This window comes from Eutrema salsugineum, unplaced genomic scaffold, assembly GCF_000478725.1.
Source record: "Eutrema salsugineum unplaced genomic scaffold, Eutsalg1_0 scaffold_17, whole genome shotgun sequence".
NCBI lineage: Eukaryota > Viridiplantae > Streptophyta > Magnoliopsida > Brassicales > Brassicaceae > Eutrema > Eutrema salsugineum.
This window is the reverse complement of record NW_006256852.1, coordinates 3,932,492-3,951,411: the sequence shown is the minus strand read 5'-3', so window position 1 is coordinate 3,951,411 and position 18,920 is coordinate 3,932,492. Positions and strand designations below refer to the sequence as shown.

At 37.7% G+C, this 18,920-nt stretch overlaps 2 protein-coding genes across 3 annotated transcripts; one reads left to right on the top strand and one right to left on the bottom strand.

The window, feature by feature from the left end:
- Positions 1 to 2,103: 2,103 nt before the first annotated feature.
- Positions 2,104 to 4,679, top strand: LOC112087567. Of its 2 annotated transcripts, none has more exons than XM_024157502.1 (2): positions 2,104 to 2,658; positions 2,863 to 4,679. In XM_024157502.1, the coding sequence occupies exons 1-2, from the start codon at positions 2,136 to 2,138 to the stop codon at positions 3,279 to 3,281; spliced, it is 942 nt and encodes a 313-aa protein (XP_024013270.1). In that variant the 5' UTR covers positions 2,104 to 2,135; the 3' UTR covers positions 3,282 to 4,679. The 2 variants fall into 2 exon arrangements, with proteins under 2 accessions (XP_024013270.1, XP_024013269.1); XM_024157501.1 differs by having other exon boundaries at positions 2,104 to 3,035; positions 3,275 to 4,679.
- Positions 4,680 to 12,126: 7,447 nt separating this feature from the next.
- On the bottom strand, positions 12,127 to 12,574 carry LOC18020612. The gene is made up of 2 exons (XM_006403287.1): positions 12,481 to 12,574; positions 12,127 to 12,353 (listed from the first exon to the last, which is right to left on the bottom strand). The coding sequence occupies exons 1-2, from the start codon at positions 12,572 to 12,574 to the stop codon at positions 12,127 to 12,129; spliced, it is 321 nt and encodes a 106-aa protein (XP_006403350.1).
- Positions 12,575 to 18,920: the final 6,346 nt, after the last annotated feature.

The window sequence follows — 18,920 nt, the reverse complement described above, 5'->3', positions numbered from 1 at the left end:
CATTGGATCCTCAAATTACACCCAATTTCCCAAAACGGGTTGACTTGGTTCCATTTATGGCAGGTCCGAGCTCTGATTGGTTTAGTTAGCTATCTACAAGAGTTTGACAACCAGGAGAGACTCTAAGGCAACTAAGGAAGCTTAGAAATACCTTCCCATGCACCAGCACCCACAGGATCAGGCGGATCCTCTTGCAAGCTTACTTTCCTTATGTCGCCTTATTCACACTTGGTGCCATTAATCACCAACAACTCTTTTCCTTTGAATGCTACGACTTGGACGTGTTGTATGAAGATCAGAATGTTCCAGAGAAGCTCACTCAGGGCCGGTCCTGGGTTAAAGCTGGTAAAGCTTTTGATTCAGGCGCCAAAAATATATATATTTGTTAAGGGCCTAAATAATTGAAAATGTGTTGTAGTGCAGTGGTTAATACTCTAATCATGCGGCTACTGATACAGGGTTCAAGCCCTAAGGCAGCATTTTGTGAAGTTTTTTTTTATAGGCTAAATTTTTTTTTTGGGCTTTAGGCGTCCAAACCTATTGGGCCGGCCCTGAGCTCACTTATCCCCTAAAACCCTCCAGATACAAAGGCATCATCACATTTTCATATTTGGCCGAGATTCTCTCATTTAGAGCCTAACAGCTAGTTTTTGATCAGCTTTGATTTGTTTCTTTGTCTTTAGGATTTTAGAACGTGTAAGAGCATTATATAAGTTCCTCATAGTCCATTGTAAAAACTCACCTTTCAATCAAATTAATACAGAGTAGTTTTTTGTCTTTCAAAGTTGTTCTTTGCAAAGATTATTCTTGTTTTCTAGATTTAAGTGTGAGATTCACTTAACTCTTAAGAGGCTGCGACTTAGCTTGTTTGTGAGATTCAAAAAATTTATTTCGTTCACAGATTGAGAGATTCAATCACCACCGATTGAGAGAGTCAATCAAAACCACCATCCTTCATTTCTATCATCGCCCACTTCCGCATAAAACTTGTTGGTTTTAACAACCTTTTGAATTATAAGATTTGGTGTGACTCCAATCTTATATCATTTGGTATCAGAGCACAAGTTCCTATAAGGTGCTTTTGTTCTTTGTCTTTTGCTTTCTGTTATTTCATTTCAGTCTTTGTTTTACCATAAATTGAAAATCCACAAAAATTGTTTTTGTTCTCAATTCTGTTTTCAATTCTGTTTCCATTATTTTGCTTCATTATTAAAAAAAAAGTTCGTTTTGTTTTGCTTCTGTGTTGATAAATCTTAAAAGCCATAAAAAGTTCTTTGTTTATTTCAATCTCAGAAAACCCTATAAAAAGTTTTTTTTTTTAATTCAGCGACTTTTCAATTGTTTTGGTTTACTCATTGTTATTTGAATTTTATTTTTTATTTTTTATTTTTTATTTTTTTTTAAAAACCATTAAAAAAATATCGTTTGTTGAATTCTTTTTCTTATTACACAAGAAAAGCAAAATAAAAATTTCCATTTTGTTATTTGAATTTTCGAAATTGTTTAGTTAAAAAAATAAATTAAAAAAGAACAAAGAAAAGAAATCATTTTACCCTTTTTTCTGTTTTGTATTCTTTCCTTTCTTGTGTAAAAACGAATTTGATTAATATTTTCTCTGTTTTTTTGCGAGGTACCAACCCTAAAAAGAGCAGCCATGGCTGAATCAAAAGAAGAAGATCAGTACCAATTTGATGGAGACCAATGGAGTCAAGAAGAAGAGAGTTTAGCCTTGTCTGATGAGGAGGCTGATTATGAGTCTCCCCCATGGCCAGGAGATGATAACTTAAGCTCTTACTATGGAGAAGATTCTGATGAAGACAACCCTGAACCAGAACCACCAGACTCTAACCAGGACCAGTTCATGATAAAACACCAAAAACCATGGTGTGAAGAAACCGACCCTCAAATCAGTTTAGGAGAAACTGATTCATATGAAGGTGAGCCTTGGTACAACAAGATCGAATCTGAAACTGACATTGGAGATGAGGCAGAGCATGAGGTAGACGAAATAGAGCCAGAAGATAGTATGGTTGATGAACCAGATCTTGAAGAGGAGGATTAAGAGCCAAACGAAGCCAACATCAACTACATCGAACAAGACCAGCCAGATGATGTAACAACAGATGATGCGATAGATGATGAGCCACGCCACATCTACTTTTCACGTCATGAACAAGGTCCAGAAGCTTACCTACAGTGGGAGAGCGGAGTACAGGATGAGGTCACAAAACATTCCTAAGAATCAGAGACTTTCATATGCACTTGACTCACTTGTTGGAGAAGCTACTACATGGTGGGAACAAGAAGAAGTTGTTGCCAATTATAATAATTCTACCATCACTTGGGATAATCTCAAGCAGCGTAAGTACAGAGAGTTTGCACAGAAGTCCCACAACCGCAGCTACATTCCCAAGAGGCTAATGTTCCAGACAGCTACAAAGAGGTGCATGTCTACACCAAAACCGCAGCCTGTTCCTAAGTCAAAGAAATCCTGCTTTTCTGAGCCAAAGAAAGTGTCTCAAGGAACTTTAGAAAAGAAGACAGAGGTTAAGATTCCAGTGGGGGAAACAGAAATTAAACCAGACACCAAAAAACCTGATGCAGCTCAAACGCAGGGCACAAAACCAAAGTGTCAGCCACAAGTCAACACAGAACAATGTAAGCCATCTAAACTCTCTAAAACAATCTGTTATAGATGTCATCAAAGAGGACGTTTTGCTAAGACTTGCCCAGCTAGAAACTCAGAAACAACTTCACCAACTGAACCAGATATAGAAGAAACTAGAGAAGTAGTTGAATTGTATTCTGAAATTTCCAATTCTAGTATAAAGCACTTGCATTTGCCAAAGGTTGATATTTCAGGTCTAGAACATGAATTGGAGCTCACTGTGAAGGCAGTAGACCACAAGGCATTGAATAAGAAAGATGAAGTTGCCACCAGCTTCATTACTATCCAAGAAGAGCCACCAGATTACAAGCTGAACTCAAAATCCATGGCAACGAAGGAAACAGAACTTAACGACAGTTCTGATCAGGTAAGTAGTTCCTTAGCACCATTTAATTCCAACACTTTGAGTTCTGTGCTACTACACTCATTAAATCCAGAAGAAATTGAATTAAAAGAAGTCTTGGTAGAATGCATTTCATATATGGAACCAGACATGAAAAAGAGATTAGAACAAGTGTTCCAAAAACAAACATGTTCCATTGCTCGTAAAAATCTTTTGATCGCTATAACACACTTATTTTGCCCAAAAAGAAATGGTACTTGCAGGAATTGACGAGGAGCCACAAGAAATCCTACAGCAAGAAATCCGTATAAATGCCATTTGTGAAAATGAGTATTTTACAAAGACAAACAACTTGCTGCCCAAAGAAGTCAGCAACAGACATAAGAGAGTCGTCATTGCTTCTTTACTGATCAAAGAAGAACCACCAGAAACCCAACATAAACCAAACCCAAGCCACAAGAAAACCATGACCCAAGGTAACTCTCTAAACCCTCAGGAAAAGCATGATACTAACTTGCTCTCTCTTGGTGCAGGTCAAGGAGTTTAAAGGACGAAAATTTTCCAAGGGGATGGTATGATGTGGTCATCGACCCAGCAAACCATCACAAAGAGACCCCAGTGACCTTAGACGAACCAGACGGCCCATCCGAAGCAGAGAAATGCCTTATAGAAGTTGAACCAAGAAAACAATGGAGCATAAAGGCGAGCCCAACAGAAGCAGAGGTGAAAACTTGGAGTTTCACCAACCAAATGTCATCAGGATATGATCTAGCCAAAACACTTTTGGGTCGATCCAGAAGTGAAGTTACCCAAGAATCAACTCAAACTCTTGGCCAAAGCATGTTCAAGCCACCCAAGAATACCCATACACCTTATTCAGCACTGAGGAAGTCCGAGATAAACTGGTATAGCTCGGCTAACACTTGTATTACATTTCTATCTCACCCAGTGAACTCCTCAAAGTGAAATCAGTCCAATTGGAGCTATTGGAAAGGAGTTATTCAGTTTACAAATCAGGTAATGCACAACTTCTATGATTTGGACATACGTGCCTTATTTGGAGGTTTCCGACTGAACCAAGAGGATTTAAGCTGTGAACCGACTTGTTCCCGATTTTGATTCATCATAGATTCAGAGACAATTAGAATCAAACCAATACCGGTTATGGTTGGGAAGTTATTCACTTTACAAGTTGGAAGATTTGTTTCAGACCCAATTGCACACCTAGGCTGAAGATCGTACTCTACAGCCCAACTCATCCATGTTCTCAGCCCAAAAGTACTTGGATAATATTGTTAGCTCTTTCCTGGATCCAACAAGCTCAAGATCCGAAGAATTGCCCATTAGATCCTCAAGTTACACCCAATTTCCCAAAACGGGTTGACTTGGTTCCATTTATGGCAGGTCCGAGCTCTGATTGGTTTAATTTGCTATCTACAAGAGTTTGGCGCCCAGGAGAGACTCTAAGAAAACTAAAGAAGCTTAGAAACACCTTCCCATGCACCAGCACCCACAGGATCAAGCGGATCCTCTTGCAAGCTTACTTTCCTTATGTGGTCGCATTCACACTTGGTGCCATTAATCACCAACGGTTCTTTTCCTTTGTATGCTACGACTTGGACGTGTTGTATGAAGATCAGAATGTTCCAGAGAAGCTCACTTATCCCCTAAAACCCTCCAGATACAAAGGTGTCATCACATTTTCATATTTGGCCGAGATTCTCTCATTTAGAGCCTAACGGCTAGTTTTTGATTAGCTTTGATTTGTTTCTTTGTCTTTAGATTTTTAGAACGTGTAAGAGCATTATATAAGTTCCTTATAGTCCATTGTAAAAAATTACCTTTCAATCAAATTGATACAGAGTATTTTGTTTTCTTTCAAATTTGTTCTTTGCAAAGGTTATTGTTGTTCTTTAGATTTAAGTGTGAGATTCACTTAACTCTTAAGAGGCTGCGACTTAGCTTGTTTGTGAGATTCAAACAATCTATTTTGTTCACAGATTCAGAGAGTCAATCACCACCGATTGAGGGAGTCAATCAAAACCACCATCCTTCATCTCTATCATCGTCCACTTCCGCATAAAACTTGTTGTCTTTGACAACCTTGTGAATTATAAGATTTGGTGTGACTCCAATCTTATATCAGGTCGGCTACAAAATGGTCCCCACTCGGACTTGGTCATATGAACGAAATCATTGCTTGAATTCTCCTCGTTCACCATAATATAGAAGAAGCGTTCGGTCCAGAAACTATCCTTGCTCGGGAAGCCACCAATAATCTGACGCTTCGCTTTATTAGAGATATAGAACCTCTGCCCTCCCGGAGCCTTCCGGATCTCCAAAAAAATCATCAGATGATTGAGCTTGACGTCAACTCGGCATTCAAAGCTCCAAACCAGGATGCCTATCATATGCCGCAATCCCATTGGAATAATCTGTCCAATCAAAATCTCGTGTTTTCATAGATATTGAAGGATCACCTTGGGGATTGGAAACCATTGAAAGCATAACTCGAAGAAAGGCTCATACACGGTAAAATGATTTATAGGAGGTTTGTCGGCTCGGTCAGCTTTAATAGGCAGAACAAACTCCACCGCCTCAGAAATTCCAATGCGGGATCGTAACGCCTCGAGGGATTCCGGGACGAAAGAGTCGAGCCGGGCCGATCGGGCTTTTGTCTTTTTCCTCTGTATTCCGTTTTCTGTCCTGATGTGGAAGCACTTCGGCTCGCCATCAGACATTCCAGTTCAATTCTCGCCTCGACTAGATCAAACAGGAAAGTTTCCTGTAATCTACGACCTCGTCTGGATGAGAAGAGGACCCCGAGAGAAGCTCGTCAAAGCAGATGCCTCGTCGTCGACAGAAGGGCTCGTCGAAGCCGATGCCTCGCTGTTAACAGAACTAGTTTAGGGGCTCGTCTTGATCCCTCGTCATTGAGAGGGCGCGCTTCGTAATTAAATAAACTATTCAATGAATTGCTCGAACGACTCGTCATAACACTACACGCTGGTACAGGAAACTCTTAGATCAGAGTTCCTCGGAAGGAGGATCGGCAGCATACAACGGCGCAGCGGAGACGCGGTGTCGACGACGATAAATCCTAGCCCAAAAATAACTGAACTAGAGAGAGAAAGAAAAGAGAAGGGAGAGCTACCTTTTGTGAATTTGGAAATCTGAAGTTATGAGGAGAATCAGAGGGTAAGCGCCCCTTATATAGAGATTTCGAGGCATGTGGGGTCTGCAGTAACCTCGGGAAATAGCAAAAATCTTAATTACAACGCGTAAGGTCTGTAACAGCTATTTGACCAGAGAGAACCAATGATGAGTTTCGTCTAAGCCACGCTCCTCAGCCTTAACGCTTTCTCGAATGAGAACGGAACATTTCAGCATTTATTGTCTTATACACGCTTCGGAGTCTTCGTGCACACGTTTTGGAGTCTTCTTGCACACGCCTCGGTGTTACCTCCTATGGAAAACGCTTCGGCGTCATTCATCCCACACACGCCTCGGCGTAATTTATCTTAAGCACGCCTCGGCTTTATTTTTTATGCAAAAATGCTTCGGCGTAATCCATCTTGCACACGCTTTGACGTTATTCACCTTAAACACACCACGACGTTATCTCTTGTGAGAAACTCTTCGGCGCTACTCGTCTCATACACACCTCGGCATTGTCTCTTAAAAATATGTGTGCCTTGGCATCAGTTATCTCAGAAGCACACCGCGGCGATATGACTCTCGAAAGAAGGCTTCGGCGTTAATTAGTTTAACAAACATTAAGCGTTAACCTTCTTTCACGCCTTGGTATAATACTGTCGGGAACGCCTCGGCATTAAGCAAAAAATTTGGAAACTTCGAACGCTACGCCTCGGTAACATTTTAAACTATGATGGTCTCGGCAATAACTCACCTAGGCTCCACCACGCTTCACCTCGGCGGATTCCAGATTAACCTAGCCTAACACGGCTCGACAAAGACATATCTCAGTCCCGTCACGCCTCGCCTCGGTCGTCACGACAGATATTTTCCTAAGTCTGATTTCAACTCGACAGTTAACCTTAGATTCGAGACCCTCACCTCAACATTTCCACCATTGGAACTGACGAGCTGGGAGGCTACCTGTTGGGGTTGGATTTTACTCCTTTGAGCTTAGCTCCCAAAAAATCGACTAAGTATCAGCATGGGCTTCACCGAGTTCATCTTAGTAAACCGAGTCATGTCGAGCAGGAGATTGGGCTAAGCCATGTCAGGCGAGAAATGGGCCGAGCCATGTAGAGCAGGAGATCGGGATGAGCTATGTCAGGCAAGAAAAGAATCAAGCCGTACAACTGGATGATTGGACTGAGCCGCAACAAGAAAAGATTTGGACCGAGCCATGCTACTTTGGACCGAGTCAAAGCCCAGGTCCAATGAAATTTTGTGACTGAGCCGAAGGTTGAGTAGGTCAGGCCGTGACACTGTGAAGCCCATTAAAGATAGCACATCATTTAACCCTAGGTGAAAGTCTGAGGCGGCGGCCACATAAAAGGATAAGAAAACTTTCCGAGAATCTTTTCGAGATTCTCGGCTAGGGGGGTTTGTAGGACTCGTATAAATAGTTGATGTAGAGAATTCATTATGTAACTTTTTGCAACCCAATAGCAATAAGACTCAAACAATTTCACAGCAATAAAAACCTCTTTTGATCTTTGTGTTCTTGCGATAAAACCCTAGAGAATTCAGATCCCTCTGAATTTTTTTACAAGATTTGGTTGTGCGAGTTTTGGCTCACACAGTTCTCCAGAGACAGAACCATATCCCGAACGCAGATTGACCCCATTGGATTCGCTTACAAATTCTGCACTAGCACATCTGAGTTCTTTTATTTTTGTTTCAAAGCCCTAAAAGCTTTTAAAGTTAATTTGCCAATCAGACCCTTAGTATTTTTCAGGAATGTTTGACACAAAACTATGATGATTTTGACATATATGCTTCTAGGTTATACATGATAGCTCTTTTATGATTAGTACTAGACTAGGCAGTAGCTAGAGTACTTGCACTACAAACTCCCACCAGATGACTTCTATTCATGGAGATTTTTTCTAACAGGATATACTAGCTCATTTTTTACTTGAACTTAATATTGACATTTAATTTTCTCATTATTGATTTTAGGCAGGTATCAAGATATACATCTAGGACATATTTCCATCATTTTCACTACTCTTTGTTGTCCTAGATGGCTAGTTCATCTTTAGCTGGTATCATACCCTTAACCCAAACCGTTTTTGTTCGACCCTCATGCATTTTCTCTTTAGTTTTTATCGGCAGATATGTGCAAAAACGCCAGATAGGGAGGAACAACACAGTTTTCAGTCACTTAAGAGAAAGATTGAATGGAATTGGGAAGGAAGAGTATCAGCTATCTTATCAAGCTTAATGGTGCTTCAGAAAGCTCATTCTTAATGGTAAATATCTAAAGATGTTTTCCCTTTCAACAAGAAAAAAAAAAAGAGAAAAAGATAAAAAAAAATGAAAGGAAATGACACAAAAGCCTAAAGAGTCTTCGATTGCCGAAATTATTTGGAGTAAAAGCGACAAGTATTCATCTATGGAGTTATGGTTTTACAACCTAGAAAAAAATCTAAGTATGGGGGAATTATGAGGAGAAATTTGAAAAGGAAGATCAAATATCTTATGGTAAGAAGAATGTGACTGGAAACTGTGGATATCAATAGCTTCATTCTTTCTTGCTGTTTTGCATAATATATTGCTTCTTCAGAGATCAATGTAACCCTAAACACATAAAACCTCACCCTTTAACAGCCCTTTGAATACCTAGCCTTGAATGCCTTGTTTATTATTCTTTTGATAAGAACCACTGGAACTTTTAATGAATGTTAAGAGCTAGTTAACTGGAAGTTAAGTCTAACTGTATAGATTTTTGCATGACGAGTCAACAGACTAGTTATGCTTGTATTTTGGTGAGAATTTTCTAGGTTATACCCGATTGGAGAATGATGATTGATTTTAGTCTTGAAGTATGGTCACTACGATTTTGTTAGATCCTGCGATTTTCAAACATCTTTTCTAGGACTAGCTAGATCTTTGTTTTGTTTGAGGACAAACAAAAGTTTAAGTCTAAGGGAGTTGATAACATCGGATATTTACCATTTTTATGGATCACTTTTAATGCCTTATGCAGGTGTTTTCACTCAGTTTTCAATGTTTTATAAGTTATTTCTATGTTTCAGAATTTTAAAAAATTTCTCAGAAACTTGGCATTTTGGAGTGTATTTTAGAGCAAAAGTACATTTTTGGATAACTTTAGACTGTCAGAAGTTTGGCAACCAATGAAGACTTTCTAACCGTCTAAACATTCCCAAATTTGGAGACATTGTAGAGGAGACACCTAGCTTTCCAATGAACTTAGAATCAATGCAATCTAACTGTTAGATCTCCATATACCATCAATGCACTTAAGGCAGATCAACACAATCCAGAAAGACAAAGTAGCTCTCACCCTCGGCCAAAGCACCTTGCACTGCAGCCCAGCCTCTCTCACCCGCGGTGGACTCAGTTCCGAACCTCAAAAGCCTAACCAAGGCCTAATTCATAAACTGCAATTATTCTACAACCTAGACGCCTAGAAGAGATGGGAGACTATAAATACATTGTCTTTAGGTCTTTTGTAACCAAAGCACCTTGCACTGCAGCCCAGCCTCTCTCACCCGTGGTGGACTCAATTCCGAACCTCAAAAGCCCAACCAAGGCCCAAGTCATAAACTGCAATTATTCTACAACCTAGACGCCTAGAAGAGATGGAAGACTATAAATACATTGTCTTTAGGTCTTTTGTAACTAAGCTTCTTTTATGTACATTGTCTTCATTTTAGTTTTAGGTTTTACTTTTATGTTTTTGTAGAAGGCTTTCTTACCAAACTTGTTTTCAATAAGAGAAGCTTTTCTTCATCTTTTATCTCTTTATTACTTTACTGTTTTTTATTTCAAAACCAATGATGAAGTGAAGCTCAGCTACGTCTGAGTAATTACCTTGTTGGTTAAAGGGGCCCTCGAAAGGGACCCCATGATCAATAACATCTAGGTTTTTTTAGACTCAAGATTTCTTATTTTACATAACTCTCTCATTCATCTTGTTATTAATGTTGTATGTTGGATTGATCACTCAGTGTTCGATCTAAAGTTTAATCAGAGCCATGAGAGTGATGTATCAGATTGCCTGAACTGGATCTTATGGATGTAACCGTCGTAGGAGATGAAAGCTACCTACGGAGGGGGCGTGAGCCGAAATGAATTCCAATCAAGATTGCATGATCTCTTTCGTGGCAAGAGACGAAAGCTACTTGTCGAGTTAAAGTGATTAGATGATTAGGGTAATGAGAGTTAGCTAATCTTATAAGTGTCTATTCTAGTTCCAGATTCATAGAAAATCCTTATCTAGATTTCTTATATTATAGATCATGAACCCTAGAGATAAAACCTAAATCCAGCACCATTTTCAATGTTTTTCAACCTATTTCTTTCAAAGTTTTATTTTCTTGCTTAATTTATTAGAATTAGTGACAAACAAAACTTCTTTTTAATCTATTAAGTCTACAATCGTCTTTAGTATCAATTACAAGTCTTCAACACACAAATCCATGTAGATTCAATTCCTAAATACTATTATATATGTTTGCTATGCATTTACAGCTTGTTCAAGATAAAATTTGTAGTTGCCCAGTGCACCCACATCACCTTCTCTGTGCCAGCTTAGTTTGTTTCTTCTTAGTAATGTAGATCATCTCATAGAACTCTTATAGTATCATCACATTTGAATGTGTAGAACTTTGATTGAACAAAAATCCTATTTGAAAGAGACTTAGACATATACAGGTACAACGTTTGATTTTTCTAGTGACATGGTCTCCAATCTTCACAATGATCAAATCCATGACTCGTTCATCCTTTCCTAGCTTTACGTAATCAATAATTACCTTGGTTCGCTTTGGTTCGTCTTCTTTGTCGACTGCTTTTTTCCCTCCTTTTTGGTTACGGGAACCTCATTCTCGAAGTTATAGTTTAGAACCACCTCATGTAATCCTGAAACACCTAAGTGAGCCATCCTCCAAATCGTCCATAGCGAAAAATCGCCAGTTCCGTCTAATCGCTCCAACTCGGCTCGATTCACCATTGTCATCATTGAAATCGACACCAACCTTCATTTTGATACCACTTCTTTGATCGAAAGATCAATTTCAACTTGTATTTGATCACGACTCACGATGGTTCTCTAAATGACTCTTGATCTCTCTATCTCTCTCAGTTGACTTGTTTGAACGAAAGAACAAACAACAGAGTTACAAAAGGAAACAAAGAACAACACTCAAAAAATTGTTCACCTAAAGTTCACCTCTGATCTGGGATGGCTACGTCTCTGGGCTAGATCTTAGTCCAGCAAGGTCCACTAGAACAAAGAGACGAGTTCTCACAAACCGAGATACTTGTGGAAGAAGATGCGCACAAAGTGTTTGTTACAATGTTCTAACAAATTCTCTTTAATACCTATTTTATATTGAAGGGTTTTACAAGAATCAGACTTAACCAGCCAGCATGAAAGCACTGAAATTGGACTAAACCGGTCAGTCAATTTGAACAGCTCAATGGCTAAGTCTTCACAGAGCTTCCTGAATTTGTATTAGACCATATTTCAGCACCCATATATAAACCTAGTTAACCTCATCAAGTCAAGGACTTGCCTTATCTAATTGAATCCACCTATTTATATTCCTGACAATGAGATCAAAAAAGTTGAATGTACATCGGATACCATAAAGACATCCTTAACGTTTGGTAGACTTCATCTACTGACATTTTTTGTCTTTCATCACCAATTCTTGATTGTTTTGTTAATATCAAACTAATTACACAATAACTATTTTCTCTATCCTTCTTACCAAAAACATAGAAATAAGAATAAAAGATGTTCTTACCATTGGCTTTTGCCAAAGGGATGCAAATTTAACGTATGTACAAGAACTGCTCTCGCCAGCATTAGCTTTCGTGTATCCAAAAACAAACCAAGTGCTTATGAACAGGTTACTGTAGATAATCGCAGAAACAAACAAAAGAAAATTTATCGCAAACTCATAGGATGTTTATGTTTTGATCCTTGTTGTTGTTTTATCAGCTTTAAAGTTTGATTTGTCGAAGGCAAAACACGGCTATCTTCAGGCGTAGGCGCCATCGACGGCTCCATCGTCATCTCTTCTTCTTCTAACCGGTCAACAAACTCTATTGTCGAGTACATTTCTGCTGAATATCCCATCATTCGTCTTGGACCAGAGTCCTTGGTTTTATGTTCTGAAAATCCATATAGAATTATTGAATATGAAAATGCAATTTTCAATATTTTCTCTTTGGAAACACAAGAAACAAAAAGCGCTCACTTTCTTTGACTAATAAATGGAGTTTAATGTTAAGAGTATACCTTTGAGAGCCTGAGACCAGCTAACTAGCATTGGGGTGATAATGGTGAGAAGAGCCCAGAAGAAGAAGATCATTACATAGGCCCTTCCTTTCATTTCTCAATAACAATTAATTACTTTTGTTTCTGACCAAAGATCAATCTTTGTTTCATCCTTTATTATAAATACGAAAATGGTTTGAGAAGAAGACAACTTTTTACAACAAATAAACGTTGAGCTGGCCATGTTTGCATAACATTCTCAACACTTTCTTCCTTGTTTATTCTATTTTATTGTAAGGTTTTAATATACTCTCGCATGAAGTCAAGCATTTCAATAGTTGTTTAAATTAACATATATATGGTTGTTAAGCTGGTGGTTGTTCAGAAATCATTTTTTTCTGTCCGGCTTAATACACTCTTAGTTTTTTTTTTTTTTCATCATTGGTTCAAGTGACTATTTTCAATCCCTATTTGGTACCTTCAACTGCACCCATGACTAGTAGACAAATGGTAGGCCAATAGACTTGGTGCTATTCGTTCTGCGTTTGGATGCAACATTTAAATGTAACTCCATCATAAGTTGTTTTGGCCGAAGTACTATATGCGTTAAGATGTTACGTTTGAATACAAAACAGCAAAATACAGTAGAAACTCTATAAATTAATACTCGATAAATTAATAAACACTATAAATTAATAATTTTTCATTGTCCCAAGTTGGGCCAAATCAAAATATGACATAATTCAATAAGATAATAAGATAATAACTTTTAACAAAACTTCTATGTAAATATATGGTCCCATTATTATCATAAATTAATAATTACCATAAATAAAATTTGATATAAACATATAAGTGAGATAATCTACCAAAATATGAGTTTAGTGATTTTTTTAATTATTTTAAATTGAAGTCTTCTTAGAACTCTTTTTTAATTTTTGAAAGAATTTTTTAAATATTATAAACTTCAAAGAAAATCTTTTTCAGAATTTAAAATTAATAAAGAATATTTTAATTTAAAATCTATAAATTAATAACTCTATAAATTAATAAAATATCAAAGTCCCAACATTATTAATTTATAGAGTTTTTACTGTACCGTGAAAACATTACATAAAAAAAAAACTAAAAATCTATTATGAAATTATGTGCAATTCATATTTATATTCATATTTTTACGTCGAAATGATAATTTAAAAAAAAAAGACTTCATTTCAAATTTTTTTACTCTTTTTTCTAATTCCTTAAAAATATTGTAGTTTTAAAATCATAATATCGTTATTTTGCTGATGAATGGGTATTATGAATTTAGAATCACATGATTTCTATGTTGGGAAATGCAGAATAGCAATTTACCACCAAAATTACAAAATCCTGTGTAGTTCTAAGTTTGTGGAATCGCGGTTTTACGCTAAATCACCAATAAAAAAAAACTCATTGTTTTAACGTTGGAGTTTTGAAATCAATTATTTTTTAAGCTTAAATCATATTTCGGCACCACAATAGTTGAATCCTATTCTAGTCAAAATCGTGGAGTTGTGGTGTGAACGTCAATATTATAAATTTGTATTTTTCTGCCAAATTTATGGAATCATGTCAAATTATAAACTTGTAAGATTCTGTGTGTTTTTTTATTCTGTTTTTATCACCAACATAAATAGTGAGAAGGGTTCTGTCTTTGTGTTTAAAAAGACAAAGATGAGTACTCGAAGCTAACTTATTTACCCTTGTGTTTTTTTGCGTGTGGAATCAATGAGACAGACAAAAATAACGTTTTTTGTTCTTCATGAATTCATGAATTCCTATATATACAACAGATCACTTCTATGTAGACACCATATTCACCTGCTCGGAACAGTTTATTGCAAAAATTCATGTTTCAAAACGCAGTTGCCTCAACAGATTAAATGCTCGGCCGTCAGCGCAAATTGGAAAAATAAGTTACAAATTAAAATTGGGGGAAAATAAGATGTTTTTTTTTTGTGTTTCAAGGTTAAAATTAGGTAATACATGTTAGATTTATCATATTCATGTATAAACCAGAAAAAAAATAGAATTAAAACAGAGATTTGTTATCTGAAAAATGAGTGGCCTCAATTTTAAGGTTTCTGAACTCGTGAAGCACCCAGTAAAAAAATAATCAGATAATTACTATTTTATTCTTCATTTAAAATAACTGAGAAAAAATGACAAAATGACAATATGTGAGTGAGTTCAAACTTGGTAATTGAAAGGAGAATGAAATATGTTGAACCATTAGCCCATCAAATAATAGCTTTTTACCAAAACATCTAGAATGATATCTATTATAAATTACGAGAACAATTATTTGGACAATTTGTTTTTGCAAACAACTCTACCTGCGTGATGATGGCTTTCCTTGTACCATGCTGGAAATCTCCTAAATTGGTCTCATTTAATTTGTATTCTCAGAGATTCGATTTTCATATCTTCTGCTATATAAATATTAATAAATCTTTGATCGACTATTGGATCGAAGGGCTTTCGCGTATTTTTTATTTTTATTATTATTTTTATTGTATTATTTTAAAAATTCTAAAACAAATTTCCGATTAATCTTTGATTAATTTCTAATTTTTTGTTAGGTGTTAGATCCCTCTCCACTGCCTGATTAGCACCTACGAAATTTTAGAACATAGGCAAAACTATCAGTATTTTCTGTTGTACAATCATACAATGTAAGAGTTTCTCTTTTTGTAAATTTTGTGTGCTTTTCTTTAATTTTTTTTTTCACATTGTTTATTCAAGAAAAACTCACGATAAAATTAGCAAAAAAGAAACATCAGAATTTTCAATCGAATCAGATGTTGTTTTATATGTTTTCATTCTCATCGGCTTCGCACAATTAAATCATGGTTGTTCTTTGTAACTCAATTTCATATGATCTACTAGTTATTAGATACAATTATAATTTTTGATCTAATTTTCCTGGTTTTCTTTGGTTTGATGGTTGATATAAGGGAACTCGTGGTGGATAAAGCAAATGATTGAGATAGACGGCAAAGTCAATGGGTTTGGTGACATCCTTACATGGTTCCCATTATCCAAACTTCTTCGTAGTTGCCACCATATAGGGGGCCCATTTACGTTTTGGACTAATTAACGTCTTCTTTTTTGGGTCGAAGGAGATTTCATCATTATATATTATTGAGTAATAATGAATCATTGTTTATGAATGATTGTTGTGAATGTTTTGGAAAACGATCCCTTACCCATCCTAATATCAAATCTTTTCCTGGTGCTGAGGATCCAAGCACTTTAGTGTATTATGGTATCAAAGTCTCGACTCATGTTATGATTGAATGAATCATTGTTTATGAATGATTGTTGTGAATGTTCTGGAAAACGATCCCTTAATCATGTCAATTTCAAATCCAAATCCTCCAACCATCGATTCTCCGTTTTCAATTTCCACTTTACCAAAATCAAAAAGCTGTTCTTCCTCATCTAGTATCAATTCTCTCTACGAAATTGAATACGTCCCTGGAGATCAGCTACCTGAAACCACACTCCCTCTTGTTAATCCATATGAATACTTTGCCAAAAAGCCCAGTGCTTTCTCGGTTAAAGGTGTTCGAGAACTCATCAGGCCATCCTCCAATCGAAAAGTCATGGAATATGTCCAGTCCAGCAAATTCTCATCCTGTCAAATCCTAGCAACCGAAGAAGAACAATTCATCTCGCTCAACATACCGGAGATCCTTCCTAGGTTATGGCAACAACAAGGGTATACTCACCTCCACTTTGGTGTAGTCCGGATCGGTTTGACCCTACATGCTCGAAAAGGTCTACCTGTTGTAGCAAGAATCGCCTTGGTCGATTCAAGACTGAAATCCTACCAACAAGCTTGCATCGGAACAGTCCAAACAACATTAAACGCCAGAACAGTATTCGTGACACTGTTTCCAAACTTTAATGTCTCGCTACAAGATCCAAATCTTCTGAAGACACTCAAGGTCCAACTTCAGCTCACCGGAGCTCCTATGCAAGAGAAAAGTGTCGTGGCGACCCTTCATCATCAGATAGTCTATCGAATCCAAGATCATGCCTTAGATCTTGTACTACCCTCTTCTGATGAAGCACTTTACCTAGAAGTCACTTCAGCATCTCAAGCACCAAACTCCATCCAGATCCCTCGTCAAATATCTCGCGAAGAGCTGCTCCGCCGACTACCAGAATCATGGATCACCAGCTACGAGAAGCTGCACCAAGCGGTTCAAACACCGATTCAATCCTCCGAAGTCAGCTTTCATTCACGAAATGATGGTACAACCGAAATCAAGTTCGAAAAACCAAGATCATCGTCATTCCGCAAACAACTGTTCACTCAATTTGCTATCCAAATTGACGAACGCGAATTCTATAGTCCAGCAAAAGAACAAAATCCTAAACCAATCTCTTTTGGACAAAACGGATCGGTACTATATCCCTTCAAAGATGAAGATGGACATCAATATTTCGATATCTGTTCCTGCTCAGCATGTGAAGAAGCCATGTACGAATCTGATGACGAGATTCGCACAAGGAGAAGAAAGAAGAAGGATCCGCTCTACAAAAGATATCTAGAAGGAGATCCCACCGTCGGTCCTCTCGGTGAAGGAAACGGGCGATACGACTTTATAGTCCAATATTCAGAAAAGAAAGATGAAAATCAAATCATGATGATCAACAACGAAGACTTCCCTCCTTCAAGCAACTTTACCAAGGACAACATCGCACATAGCCCAAAGATACTCACTCGAGCAATCAACTCTTCTGGACCAGATCAACTAAGCCAAGGAGAAAAAGTCCTCAACTGGCAAACTGAGAATGCCATCGCTCAAAATCAACTCCTCAAAACAATAAATTACAAGGTTGATCAGCTGACGGAAAATTACATCAAAAGGCAAACTAGCCTTCAGAGCTCAATAACAGAGATCCATGGCCGGCTTAACAATCTTCATCACGAAAGGATGGCTATGGCACAAAACATGATGGTCAATACAGCACAATTCCGTCATAAAGAAGCAGAGACAGCCAGTCTCAAAGCCCAGCTAAAAGATCTTCAAAGAAGCCTCGAGAGTATGATTTACAATCAGAATCCTACGAGTTCTTATTCCAATCCTTTCGGTGGAATGCCTATGTACCAAGGCACCTACTCCCCATGATTTCTCTCCGGCTATACAAATCAAAGACCAAGAACACCGGCCCCCGGATTCCTATCATCTGACGAAGCCTTTACGTCAAGATATGGCATGACCTCAGCTAGCAAGCCAAAGGTGTCAAAATCAAAACCAAGACGACAGAAGGATTCCGAGTTTATGGACAATCCTACCAAACGACCAACACTTACTTTTTCGTCAAGCCATGAATCAGTGGAAGATTCAAAAAGAGAAGGAAAAGAAATTGGTATAATTGAATTCTCTATGGCTAGTCTGTTGGATACTATTGGACAGACTTCTACTGCTCAAACAGCCACGGAGATGCCGCATACACAGCCTTCTCAACAAATTGCAACTCCAATTGCAAATATCGGTCATCATTCGGAGACTAATTCTAACAGTTCCGAATCAGCTTCGGATGAAGAATCTCTCCCAAACCAATTTGCCATAGGCAACGAAAGAGGCGAAACATCGACTCCAAAACGAGAACCTGATATTCATGAAATCTATTCAAGCGATGAAGATATGGAGTACAGACCTCCCAGGCAGCAAGAAATACCAACAAGACCATTTGCCTCTAAAGTCATGGTCTTCACATTTGATGACATTCCTTTCGAAAAATGAAATGATCGTCTCGATGAATTTCATGCATGGATGAATTCTGAAGCAATCACGTCTCCCTTAGAGCTTGTGATTCAGCAGTTTACGGCCCGACTATCTGGAGCACTCAAAGAATGGTGGAATTCACTTGGTGAATACAGACAACAGCAAGTCTATCAAATGACAATACCGCTACTTCTCGGAGAAATTCATAGAGAATATATCGGTACACCCACACATTTGAAAGAACAGCTTCAAGAAGAATTCTTTACTGCGAAATGCTGCTCATTGAAGAAAAGAGACCTAGCTAAGTATTTTGAGCAATAGACGCGACGTTATTACGCTCTTAATGGTCTCAACAATCCAAGCCTTAAGCAAGTGCATCTCTCTTCGATTGATGACTACCTCAGTCAACAAACAAAGCTATACATCAGAGATCAAGGCCAGACAGTGGAAGATATTTCCATTGGCCAAATACAGCAATATGTCTTCCGAGCACTAGACAAACTCTGCAAGCAAAAAGTGTTTTGGATGGAATTCATGGATAAATCAAAGCAACTATCCAGGATCTGTACAAGACCAGACCTATCCATCAAATGTTCAAAATCCAAGAAGACATGTTCGTGTGAAGATCGTAGCAAATCACGGAGATTCAGAAAAACGTCTCACAAGCGTTTCAACAAATTTTCAGAAAGAAAC

Coding starts and splice junctions, on each gene's coding strand:
- LOC112087567 (XM_024157501.1), top strand. CDS start 2,136: ATGATGAGCCACGCCACATCTACTTTTCACGTCATGAACAAGGTCCAG. Junction 3,036..3,274: donor TTAACGACAGTTCTGATCAG/GTAAGTAGTTCC, acceptor TGGTACTTGCAG/GAATTGACGAGGAGCCACAA.
- LOC18020612 (XM_006403287.1), bottom strand. CDS start 12,574: ATGAAAGGAAGGGCCTATGTAATGATCTTCTTCTTCTGGGCTCTTCTC. Junction 12,354..12,480: donor CTGGTCTCAGGCTCTCAAAG/GTATACTCTTAA, acceptor ATGGATTTTCAG/AACATAAAACCAAGGACTCT.